Source organism: Callionymus lyra, chromosome 9 (assembly GCF_982586985.1).
Source record: "Callionymus lyra chromosome 9, fCalLyr1.hap1.1, whole genome shotgun sequence".
Lineage (NCBI taxonomy): Eukaryota > Metazoa > Chordata > Actinopteri > Syngnathiformes > Callionymidae > Callionymus > Callionymus lyra.
This window is the reverse complement of record NC_141826.1, coordinates 21275498-21288195: the sequence shown is the minus strand read 5'-3', so window position 1 is coordinate 21288195 and position 12698 is coordinate 21275498. Positions and strand designations below refer to the sequence as shown.

Below are 12698 nucleotides of genomic sequence, written 5' to 3'. Positions count from 1 at the left end.
TTTTTTTTTAACATAAAATACCTATCATTTTTTTTTACGTTCGACACTGGTGAGCTAACTAGCATTAGCAACCGGCTGTCAGTGACCTGCTGAACCCAGAAAGCTGAGCGGCGTAACCGGATATACTTCAAAATAAAAGACGGGTCCATTACTTTTGAACCGTCAACCATTTGCAATTATTAACGAAGACAATGAAATACAAAAGATAAAGCCATTTAAAAAAAAAAGTTATTTAAAATCGCTTATTATCATGACATCTCTTAATTGTTTCTGTATTTCTCAACAGAGGATGGATCACTACATGTAGTTTGAAGTCAAACATAAGTATCAAAGGGAAAGAAAAAGTAATTTTGCAATTATTAACGAAGACAATAAAATATACAAGATAAAGCCATTTTCTTTTTTTTAAAACGTTATTTAAAATCGCTTATTATGTTCTCAACTCTTAATTCTTACTCCGTATTTCTTAACAAACGCAAGGTGGATCACTACATGTAGTTTAAAGTCAAACGTAAATATCAAAGGGAAAGAAAAAAGTAATTTCAAAGTCAATTTGCAATTATTAACGAAGACAATGAAATATACAAGATAAAGCCATTTAAAAAAATTATTATCATGACATCTCTTACTTGTAAGTCAAACACAAGTCAAAGTCAATTTGGTGAATAACTATTAAACACAGAAAAATTCACACTCTCTGCTCGCCCTTATGTCGACTAAGGGTTAGGATTATTTTCAGGGAAATCAGTTTGTTTTTGAAGTTACAGACATAAATGTAAGTCCATGTGAAGGTCACAAATGGAGCTCAGTTGTCTCCGAAAACACTCACATAAAACATCCAAATTCCTTTATACTCCAAGTCTTTAACATTCCTCTTATATTGAAGCCTTGACCAGAGAAATTGTTTTGGAAAAAACTAGAAACTCCCACTTTAATCAAACTAAAATATAGATTTATTTAACTTTTTTGTCTTTTTCGTACCAATTTCTAATGTTGAGGCTTCAATACAAGAGGGATGTTACAGATGAGCAGTATGGAGATTTTGGGATGATTTTGAGTGTCTTTTTGGATGAAGAAAAGTGAACCCTGTTAGTGATATGGACATATAGACCCCCTGTAACAAAAAAAAAACTCTCCCATAAGTCGACATTAAGACGAGTAGAAAAGGAGTGAAATTAAATGTATTATGCGTGAAAGTAAAATGTGACTTGGGACCTTTTATTAGTTTTCCAAGATGGAGCCTACCTTTGCACAACCCGACATTTATTGAGCATTTCACTCAAAAAGGATGTAACAAAGGATGCTGTTGGTAAAGTCATAACACTGTGTGTAAAGTGATGTAACTCCAGAGCAATAAATTACTTTTTATACAAACAGACCTTTGTGACTTCAGGAACATTTGTGGTATGACTTTTTTCGTTAACATGACATGATGCGACGTGTCACCAACATTAATGACACTTTGAAATAACATTAATGCTCATGTTTATGGAAAGCTGACAACTATGTTATGTACACAACTTAAAGAAGATATAGATCTAAAAGGTAAACAAGAAGGAGCTGTCTCGCCTGCAGTTAATACAAAACTCTGCAGCAAGAATTCTGACTCGCTCTAGTAGAAGAACTCACATATTATGTATGTATCTATCTATCTCTATCTATCTATCTATCTATCTATCTATCTATCTATCTATCTATCTATCTATCTATCTATCTATCTATCTATCTATCTATCTATCTATCTATCTATCTATCTATCTATCTATCTATCTATCCGTCTATCCATCTATCCATCTATCCATCTATCCATCTATCCATCTATCCATCTATCCATCTATCCATCTATCCATCTATCTATCTATCTATCTATCTATCTATCTATCTATCTATCTATCTATCTATCTATCTATCTATCTATCTATCTATCTATCTATCTATCTATCTATCTATCTATCTATCTGTCTATCTGTCTGTCTGTCTAGAAAGGCGCTTTACAAATAACTATCACTTACTTACCTACAGTTTATATCACTATAACACATTAAAAATGTGCTGATAACATGAAAACCTAAAAGTGTATTAAAGGTGAAATAGATCTGTGTTGTTGTAGTTCTAGGTCTGAGATTGAATCAGTCTTTTGTCCCCCCCTGAGTTATTACATGGTAGTATTATACCCTTGTTATATATTTTTCAATCGATTGAAAGAATTTCTCCTTCGGGATCATAAAGTATCTTTTAATTTATATTTTTGTTTCGATATTATTGGTGTGGGCATCATATTCATCGATAGATAGATAGATAGATAGATAGATAGATAGATAGATAATCTAGTAAGAAACAGTTACTTAAATGAAAATATTCTTAGTACAAGATACTTTTAATTAGTAAGGACTTCCTTTTTGCTACCACTGGTTTAACCATAAAAAAAAAATCGCTTTTTTGAATAATAAATATTGAATAAAAAAGACATTAAATTGATTTGATTAAATCAAACGTATTTTGCTTTATTTTTATTTTCATCTATTTATCTATTATTACTATTTTAATTATTTACATCTTATTATTTTATTTTATGTTGCCACCACAAACAAATAAAGTATTGCATTTCCAGCACAGACAATACAATTTTTCCAATTCTAATTCTGTTTTAAATTAATAAACTACAGCCATAATTCATAGCCACATGATTGTGTTGTTCACGTTGGATATTAGTTATTTTCTTCAATTGTAATCAGACAAAGAATCACAACAAAAAAAACGTTTTTTAAAGACAAAAATCAGACACAGTATGTTAAAATGTGCAGTTTATTTGAACAATATTCATCTTTATTGGAGTTCATTACCAGGTGTTAGACAAGCGTTACAGTTTGTGTTCAGAGAGTGGCCGGTGACAAGAGGCGTCCCTCCACAGATAACAGCAGCTCCACTGGAAGCCTCAAGATTTTCCATATGGAGATGCTGTTACAGCTGGTGAGACCCACGCAAACAGCAAGTGTGGCTTCATTCAAACAACATTTACACCCTAGATTTGTGTAAAAGGAAGAAGACTGTAGAAAGAACACGATCAATGCTGCCCTCTCCTGTCTTAACCTCGTTTTATTTGAGCTTTTACAGGCGGAACCTCATGTGATTCCACCACCCACAAGCCATAAACACCCACTTGAAAGTATCAACCACCTCACAGGTTTTTACAACCTCTCAGATTAGATGTGGCTGCAGTAAAAAAAAAAAAAAATCAGGGTCAGTCACTTTGAAACCGCCCTCAAAGGGAATCGCTTTAATTTTTTTTATAACTTTTACAATGAATATTTGACTCAAAGAAAGGCTGTCGTTGTTCATGAAGGTGTCCTACTTTTTGACTTAATAATCGTCGGGTGATTCTTTACCCTGTTGTCGCCGCAATAAAAGCGGAATAAGTGCTGACGAAGTGACCTTTGCCCCCCAACATAGAGCTAGAGATTTCAGTCGGAATATTGAGATAGGAATTCCAACTTCTGGTACTTCCGAAGTGATTGTCTAAGTTTTAAAACTTTAATTAAGTTAAAAAAAACTATCTCTACAAACCTACTTAACTATTTTGTTTAATATAATTATTTTAATCTCACACACTTTCTTCAGATACTAGGCATGTTTGAAAGAAATGTTGAGGACTCTGGTAAGAAGATACGTTTGTTTGTTTTTTACCTGCCTTTGATGAAACTTGGCTGACCTTTGACTCCTCTCGTTTGAAACAACACCGCCATAAAGCAATTTAAGTGAGTGAACTGATTCCCGTTGGATTCCTCCGATAGTTTCCCATCCTGATAAATAACTTTACTCTCTTAAAATACTCATTTGTAAAGAAAGATTTGAACACGAAATTGCTTATAACTGTATGTAAAAGTAGCAAGATATGTCATGAATATACACAACATTTACTAGATGATTAAAAGTATTTTTTAAATAACTTATTTTTAAGAAGAGTTAATACAAGTTGTTGACTATAATCTCAATTTACTAAATGTCATTAAAACATAAAATACTGAGATATTTTAAAAAGAATATCTATACATTTATGAGTGCGTTCCAGAAAATAAAAAAATTAAGAAAAAATATGATCTTAAATCACTTAATACTCACCCATGGAACGTTCTATCTTGGAGAAACTGAGAAAAAATAAAAAAAAAAATCAAAATGACGTTAAGAAAAAACCGACAGCAGAGAGAAGAGGTGAAGAGGTGGTTGAAGCGTCTTCTTCTGCTCAATGGTGAAACCGTGAGACGAGCCCAGCCGTCTTAAGACGTGTGTGTGTGTGTGTGTGGGGGGGGGGGGGGCGACCAAATTAATCATTATAGTTACTGTAAATATGTAACCGACCCAACCTTGTCGCGAAATCATCAAATGACACTGACAAGCAGTGGAATTTGAACATTTATCCTCCGTATATGACAGATATAGTCCATCGAGACATAATGATGATCCAATAAAAACTGATTCAAGTGTTGAATCCGGCGTAATTCTGGGGATTTATTCATCCAATTATTTGATTATTTTGATACACAGAGCCCATAATCCTCCATGACTATGAAATTAAATTGAAAAGTTATTAAAAAATAAGGAGAAAAGATCTAATTGAGAAGTTTAAACAGAGCAGGTCCATCCACAGACAAGAGGTGTGTCTCTCAAGAGCGAGTAATAAATTAACTTTATTGACTCGATAGTTGGACGGACATAGGTTTGTTCGGTTCACTGTAGCCGGGCGACGTAGCTGTGATCTGATTGTGAAAAGGTTGGTAGTTAAATTGAGGTCAAAGTTCAATTGAGCTGATCTCAGCTCGTAATGCTGATAAGGAACGAGCGTAGGGTCACCTTTGATGCGAAGACCGTTGCTGACGCGAGTCAAGGGACGTTTGACGGTTTATTTTAGAGCCGAGAAAAAATAAAAATGAACAAAATGGTTGAGTGTAAAGAGGCAACTCGCCTTCACAAATGGTGTCAAAGGTAGGATGGTCCCCCCCCTATAGTAAGGTAAGGTAAGGTAAAACTTTATTGATCCCCAATAGACACAGAAAATACAGCAATTTTTCATAAAAAATAAATCAAAATAAAATATGAACAAGAACATAAAGAGAAAGAACAAGATTACACAATCTAAGTCTAAAGATAAAGAACATAGATCAAAGAAAAACAACAAAGACAAAGGTTACAAAGACTAACATAGAACAGAACATCCAGATACTTTCAGTCCTGTATTTCCCGCTTGAACTTATGTTATACTTCAATATTTGTCGCAATTTTAACCATGTATTAATCATAGAGGGCCCATAACAAATACTCGCCCACTTGTCTAAACGTGAAGCGACATGGGAAGAGGAAGCTGTGGTGGAATCTGATGACTCAGCAACCCTCGAAATGCTGTTGTGAAACGTTGCGCAATACCTACTACAATAGTAATACATAGGTAGTACTAGTGATGGTAGTTGTATATATTTAACCCGCATTGATAGTATAAAAACATAAGTATTGGTCCAAGTCTTTAATTTTTTAATTGTCATTAACAGAGAGAAACTGTTTCTTTTTTTTCATTTTCCTTAACAATGAATGATCAACAACCGGTCGTACCTGTTGGATGGTTTGCCTTCAACAATGAGGATCAAACTCTTTGCACAGGTTTGACTCACACACAAAAAAAACGAAACATTCTAATAAAACAAAAGTAATACAAATAAAATCGTTTTTATTATTATTTTAAAATATGCCATAATACATCAACATTTCACTACATTTTAACATAAGCTGTTTGTATGCTTATTTCGTGGTGCTTTTCTTAATACACAAAATAACCATTTCTCTCAAATATAGTTCACAATTCTGTCTAAATCCTGTGGTAGTGAGCACTTCTCCTTTACCGAGAACATCCGCCTCCACTCACATTGGACGGCAGGATTATAGCACAGGTGTGCCTTGACTGACCACAATAAAAGGTCGCTCTGAAACGTGCAGTTTTAGTTTTATTCTGGGGACTCAGAAAACCAGTCAGTATTTGATGTGACCACCATTTTTATTCAGTGCAACACGTCCTCTTTCGCATGGAGTTGATCAGGTTGTTGGTCGTGGAACTGGAACACACTGTCGTACTCGCCGATCCAGAGCATCCCAAACGTGTTCGATGGCTGATATGTGCAGGTGAGTTTGCTGGCTGTGCAAGAACTGGGATGTTTTCTATGGCGTCTTATTTGTGCCTATTTGTTGAGGGCGCAGTTCGAAATTTTGTGCACCTGAGAATATGTTTTGCGCGCACGCATGTCAGTTCTACTTTTACTAAAAAATAAAGTGGTTTGAAGAAACAAAAATCTCTTTTACGTTCAATAAATCTACCTTTGTGCATCTTCTACACAGCACTGCATTTGTGCCAACGAGCCAACCAATCACAGAGACCGGGGAGAAAGCTTATTTCTGATTGGCTGTTTGGTTTCCAACAGCAGCAACGTGCCGGGAAGAAAAGTGTTGCATTCAAGTGTTTCTGAACATTAAACCGCTCACTTCAGCCAGCAAGAAAAAGTTAAAAAAAATGTCGAATGAACAATAGTTTTGCACGGTTGCTTCTGCCCGTTGTTCATGAAACCAAACAGCCAATCAGAAACAAGCTTTCTCCCCGGTCTCTGTGATTGGTTGGCTCATTGGCACAAATGAAGTGTAGAAGTCGACGATCGTAAAAAGCAGGGAGATGAAGTTGAGCGATCGTAAAGCAGTCGCATAGCGTGCGCAAAGTGAGATTTATTTTGAATGTAAAATAGATTATTGTTTGCTCAAACCAGGGAATAAAAATTGCGTGCAAAACATATTCTCAGGTGCTCAAAATTTCGAACTGCACGCTCAACAAATAGGCACCAATAAAACGCCATAGTTTTCAGCTCCTTGTGTACAGATCCTTGAACATGGGGCCGTGCATTATCATGCAACCTGAGATGTGATGTCCTCGGATTTATGGCACAACAATGGGCTTCAGGGTCTCGTCATGGTATCTCTGTGCATACAAGTAAGTAATATTTGTAAAGCACTTTTCTAGACCAGGGTCACAAAGCGCTTAAACAATTAAAACAATACCAGATAAAATATATGCTTAAAAAAGGACAAGATACCGCCGGAAAAAACACAGGAGTCTCAAAAAATCAGGGAAAAGCACAAATAAGAACGTCTTAAGATGTTTCTTGAAGGAGTCAGTAGATCATCAAACACAGAGATGGTTCCAAAGCTTAGGAGCAACAGTCTGGAAGGATTTCTCTCCTCTGGTCCGGAAGTGTGTTCAGGAACCATCAGTAGATTCTGATCCACAGACCTCAGAGCCCGAGCTGGGGTGTAAGTCTGGATGAGATCACTGATGGAAGGTCTGACCATGAATAGATCTGAAAGTAAGAACCAGAATTTTAAAGTTTTAAAGTGAAGAGTTTTAAGGATCGGGGGAAATGTGAGTTCTTCTACTAGAGCAGGTCAGAATGAGAATGTGAATATTTTCCCAGTCAAGTCGGTTACGATGACGAACTGGTGGATGTACTGCCAAATACTCTGAAACACAATTGCACGCCCCCTCAAAACTAGCATGTGGCATTAAGATGTAGTGATGTGTAAGTTCCATATACGTGATGATGTCACACAGCGTGAAAGCAAAAGTATTTAAAAAAAAACTTTTTTTATGAGTGAACACAAATCAAACTGTCACATAGAACATGTATGTTAACTAATAGACCATCACTTCCTGGTTTGACGACACAAGACGGATTTGTAAACAACATTTGAGAGAAATAATAAATAATAATAATAATTATAATAATAATAATATTTAATTATTTATCTATAAATGGTTATTTTGTGTATGTAGAAAATGTTATAAATCATTATGTCATAAAAAATGGGAGCAAAAACAAAGGTGTTGCGTTTATATTTTGGTTCAATTCACTTTGTTCTCTTTTCCCTTTTTTAAACCTTTTTACTTTCCGTAGCGTGAGTGCGTCACAGAGAGGCTGATGAGTGAGTAGCATGTTTGTTTGAATATTACTGCGAAAACCGAGTAAATTAATCCAATAACACGGATATATATGTTATGTTTTTAAGACACAACAAGCCATGGTGTGGTGGTGATGATAAATATGTGCATCACATGTTTTAAAACAGCGCTGTTGCTAAGCTAGCTCAAGCTTTATGGATGTTAGCCACATTTATGCTAGTTTTAGCTTAGACATGACGATTAGTTTATAGTTAAATAAAATACTGCTTTTAGTCAATACTTGGAAAAAAATGTACATTTTGAGTAGATCTGGTGGTCTTGTATCATAATAGCTGCTGTGTTTTAATCCTACACTATTATAAATGTGTAATGTTACAGTTTAATCTTGGATTAATGTCTTTCTTTCTCTTTTTTTCCTGTAGAAAATGGCAGAGATGACGACTCTAGAGACTCTGCTGGAAATGGGCTTCGGCAGGAACAGAGCGTGAGTCCAGTTTCATTCTTCTTAACCCAAGTTGTTGGATAATATAAAATAAAAACTGCACATTGTTGATACTTGTAGGGAGAAGGCGGTGGCTAACACTGGGAACCAGGGGATAGAACAAGCAATGGACTGGTAATAACCTTTTTAATAACTTCAATAACCTGCATATATACAATACAGTTGGTTATTAACGTGTTATTATGCCCGGCGTGTCCTTGTAGGATAGCCGCGCACGAGGACGACCCCGACATCGACGAACCCTACGTAGCTCCGGTGGGCGACGTCTTGGGGGGACACGGCGACTCTCAGCCCGGCGGCCAAGAACCGACGCTACCGGGCGCAGACGAGGGTAGCGTGATCACCATCGGGACTTGACACTATTAACTGTATATTAAATATATATGTATATGTTCCTGCTCAGACTTGCAAGCCGACGGCGACGTCGACGACGCCTCAAAGAAGCTGATGACGGAGGAGGAGAAACAGGAGCAAGTTAAACGGTCAGAACTCAACAATACCTGGTGTTTTGAAGCAGAATTGAAGGATTCTGGGTAGATGTGTGTGTGTGTGTGTGTGGGGCAAGGATTTGACAAAGTGTATCAAAATACACAGGCAATGATATACGATACATTGTGATGCTGTAGTAACAAGGACATATGTGTAGTATTGTCGAGTACTTGACTCTGGTGTTGCAGAATTTACAGACAAACTGACTCTTGACAAAGTCATAACTGCTTTCATTTGTTTCAAAAACAAAATATGTCCAAATATCAGCTTTAAAAGCCGCTGGAGTCGACTGTATCCTCTCGTCCTCAGTCATCGCCGGATTTCATTGTTCCTTTAGTGGCAGAGGATTCGATGACTGCTGCCATCTAGTTGCCAGAGGCTTAATTGCAACACCAAAATGAAGAAATGCCGCAAATATTTGACTCTTGACGAAGTCGTAACCGTTTCATTTGTTTTGACACCAAAATATGTCCAAACGTCAACTTTAAAAGCTGCTGGAGTCGACTGTATCCTCTCGTCCTCAGTCATCGCTAGGATTTAGTTGTTACTTTGAACCGGTTAAGTTAAAGTGCAACACAAAAATTAACAAACGCTCTGAATAATAACATTTCAATTTAAAATAAAGAAATCTTTTTATTTAACACCCACTTTATTGAAATATAAACCATAAAAGACTATGATCAAAACATTAAATAGGATCTGAAATCCCTTCTTAAAATGAATACAGTGCTGTTGAATATTGACATAGAATATAGAGAGAAAATATTGTGATATTTAAGTGTATCAATATTTTCTCACACCCCTAATTCTTGGTACTAATTCAGCCGAGTTCTGATCTGAAACATTTTTATTTAAATAAAGTCAGCGAAAAGAAAACCACTTTGATTGAAGAGAAAAGTAGATTTTGTTGTTTGTTTTGTTTCCCTAATAATTGCTCGATTGTCGTCGTCTTTCCCCCCCGACATGTGCTCCTCAGACTGGAGGAGCTGATGCGGGTGAAGCAGGCGGAGAGGAGGGAGCGCGAGCGAGCCGAGGAGCTGGACCGGGAGAAGAGCCGGAGGAAGCACGGCCAGGAGCTGCAGCAGATCAAACAGAAACTCCAGGACGACGAGATGAAAAAGATGGCGGATCTGCGCCGGAAGGAAAAGATGGAGGACAAAATGGCCAGACAGAGAGTTAAAGACAAGATCGCCAGGGATCGGGAGGAGCGAGCACAGAAGGTACGCGACTCCTCTTGTTGACCCGTCGCTATAGTAACCGATTGTTGTTGTTTTTTTTACGATTAGTTTGGCGGCGGATGCTCCAGCACATCCCAACCCACTCAGCCCAGTCCCACGTCACCCACCAGTCAGGGCCCGCCGCCCAGTAAGAAGGAGTACGACGAGTCCAGGATACAGGTAGCAACAAAAAAAGAAATCACACTCCTTCCATTTGGATCCAGACCTTTTTTAATATATATATATTTTTTAAAAGGTTCGCCTTCTGGACGGGTCCACCATCAACGCCGTCTTCAAGGCCCAGGAGCCGCTGGCGGCGGTGCGGGTCTACGTGCAAGTGAACGGCAACACACCCGAGGGTCAGGACTTCACGCTGCTGTCCCCGTACCCCCGTCACGTCTACACTGAACTGGACATGGAGAAGCCTCTTAAAGAACTTGGTAAGTGTTTTTAAAAAAAAAGTACTTTCAAACCAACGATAGTCTGACCCGGTGTAACGGTTTCTTCTGTGCAGGTCTGGTACCGTCAGCTGTGCTGGTAGTTGCCAAAAAGTGAACTGAGGAGTCATTTTTCTTTTTTTTTTCTTCCTGTGAGTCTACCTCACTGCATCACCACAAGAGAGCGACCGACCGACCCGGAGCTCTACATCTTCAGCCTCATTCAGGAACCAGCGAGCCCCACTTTCACACAGACCCTGGTTTCTGCCCCCAGCCCCCCACTTTCCACCACGACATGAGCGGACCGTCAGCCAGAACCAAACCTGAGTTCTGGCGAGGATTCCCCCCCCCCCCACGGCTGCTGACTGATGCTACTTCCTCTCCTAAAGACGGTCGCGATTTAAAAAGAAGAAAAAAAAAAGTTTAACAGGCCTTATTTCCACGACGATCTTCCTAATTCTGGGATGTTCTGCTACCAGTTTTTTTTTATTATAAGTTTAAGTATAAAGACGATTGAAATGTTCGCCAAATACTGGTTCAAATAAAGAACACTGAGAAACGTCTCGTCTACGATTATATTCATGGGTCATAGAAGTTTTTGATGATTTATCACGTGTCAAATTCGGGGCCAAAATTTCACCTGACGGTTGGTTTAAAATCAAAGTAGACTCATGTTGATAATTTGACCTTTTAACTAGTGATCTGTTGATGAAGCTTCATGAAACAGTGTCATGTTGTTCAGAGGTCAGTAGGTGGCGCCATCAGTTTAAAAATGATGTCTCATTAGAACAGTCAAAACAAATGAAAATGGTGCAGAGACGCCATCTAGTGGACTCTGAAGGTAATGACACTGCTTCATGAAGCTTCATCAACACATCACTACCATCTAGTGGACTCTGAAGATAATGACACTGTTTCATGAAGCTTCATCAACACATCACTACCATCTAGTGGACTCTGAAGATAATGACACTGTTTCATGAAGCTTCATCAACACATCACTACCATCTAGTGGACTCTGAAGATAATGACACTGCTTCATGAAGCTTCATCAACACATCACTACCATCTAGTGGACTCTGAAGATAATGACACTGTTTCATGAAGCTTCATCAACAGATCACTACCATCTAGTGGATTCTGAAAATAATGACAGTTTCATGAAGCTTCATCAACACATCACTACCATCTAGTGGACTCTGAAAATAATGACACTGTTTCATGAAGCTTCATCAACACATCACTACCATCTAGTGGACTCTGAAAATAATGACACTGTTTCATGAAGCTTCATCAACACATCACTACCATCTAGTGGACTCTGAAGATAATGACACTGCTTCATGAAGCTTCATCAACACATCACTACCATCTAGTGGACTCTGAAAATAATGACAATGCTTCATGAAGCTTCATCAACACATCACTAACATCTAGCGGACTCTGAAAATAATGACACTGTTTCATGAAGCTTCATCAACACATCACTACCATCTAGTGGACTCTGAAGATAATGACACTGCTTCAAGAAGCTTCATCAACACATCACTACCATCTAGTGGACTCTGAAAATAATGACAATGCTTCATGAACCTTCATCAACACATCACTACCATCTAGTGGACTCTGCAAATAATGACACTGCTTCATGAAGCTTCATCAACACATCACTACCATCTAGTGGACTCTGAAAATAATGACGCTGCTTCATGAAGCTTCATCAACACATCACTACCATCTAGTGGACTCTGAAGATAATGACACTGCTTCATGAAGCTTCATCAACACATCACTACCATCTAGTGGACTCTGAAGATAATGACACTGCTTCACGAAGCTTCATCAACACATCACTACCATCTAGTGGACTCTGAAAATAATGACGCTGCTTCATGAAGCTTCATCAACACATCACTACCATCTAGTGGACTCTGCAAATAATGACACTGCTTCATGAAGCTTCATCAACACATCACTACCATCTAGTGGACTCTGATGATAATGACACTGCTTCATGAAGCTTCATCAACACATCACTACCATCTAGTGGACTCTGAAGATAATGACAC

At 37.9% G+C, this 12698-nt stretch overlaps 1 protein-coding gene across 1 annotated transcript; it reads left to right on the top strand.

The window, feature by feature from the left end:
* The first annotated feature begins 7984 nt into the window (after positions 1-7984).
* Positions 7985-11190, top strand: ubxn1 (UBX domain protein 1). Its single transcript, XM_087799511.1, has 9 exons — positions 7985-8007; positions 8407-8468; positions 8547-8600; positions 8690-8817; positions 8890-8968; positions 9952-10195; positions 10262-10372; positions 10449-10632; positions 10707-11190. Exons 2-9 carry the CDS (start codon positions 8410-8412, stop codon positions 10745-10747), a joined length of 900 nt encoding a protein of 299 aa, XP_087655637.1. The 5' UTR covers positions 7985-8007; positions 8407-8409; the 3' UTR covers positions 10748-11190.
* Positions 11191-12698: the final 1508 nt, after the last annotated feature.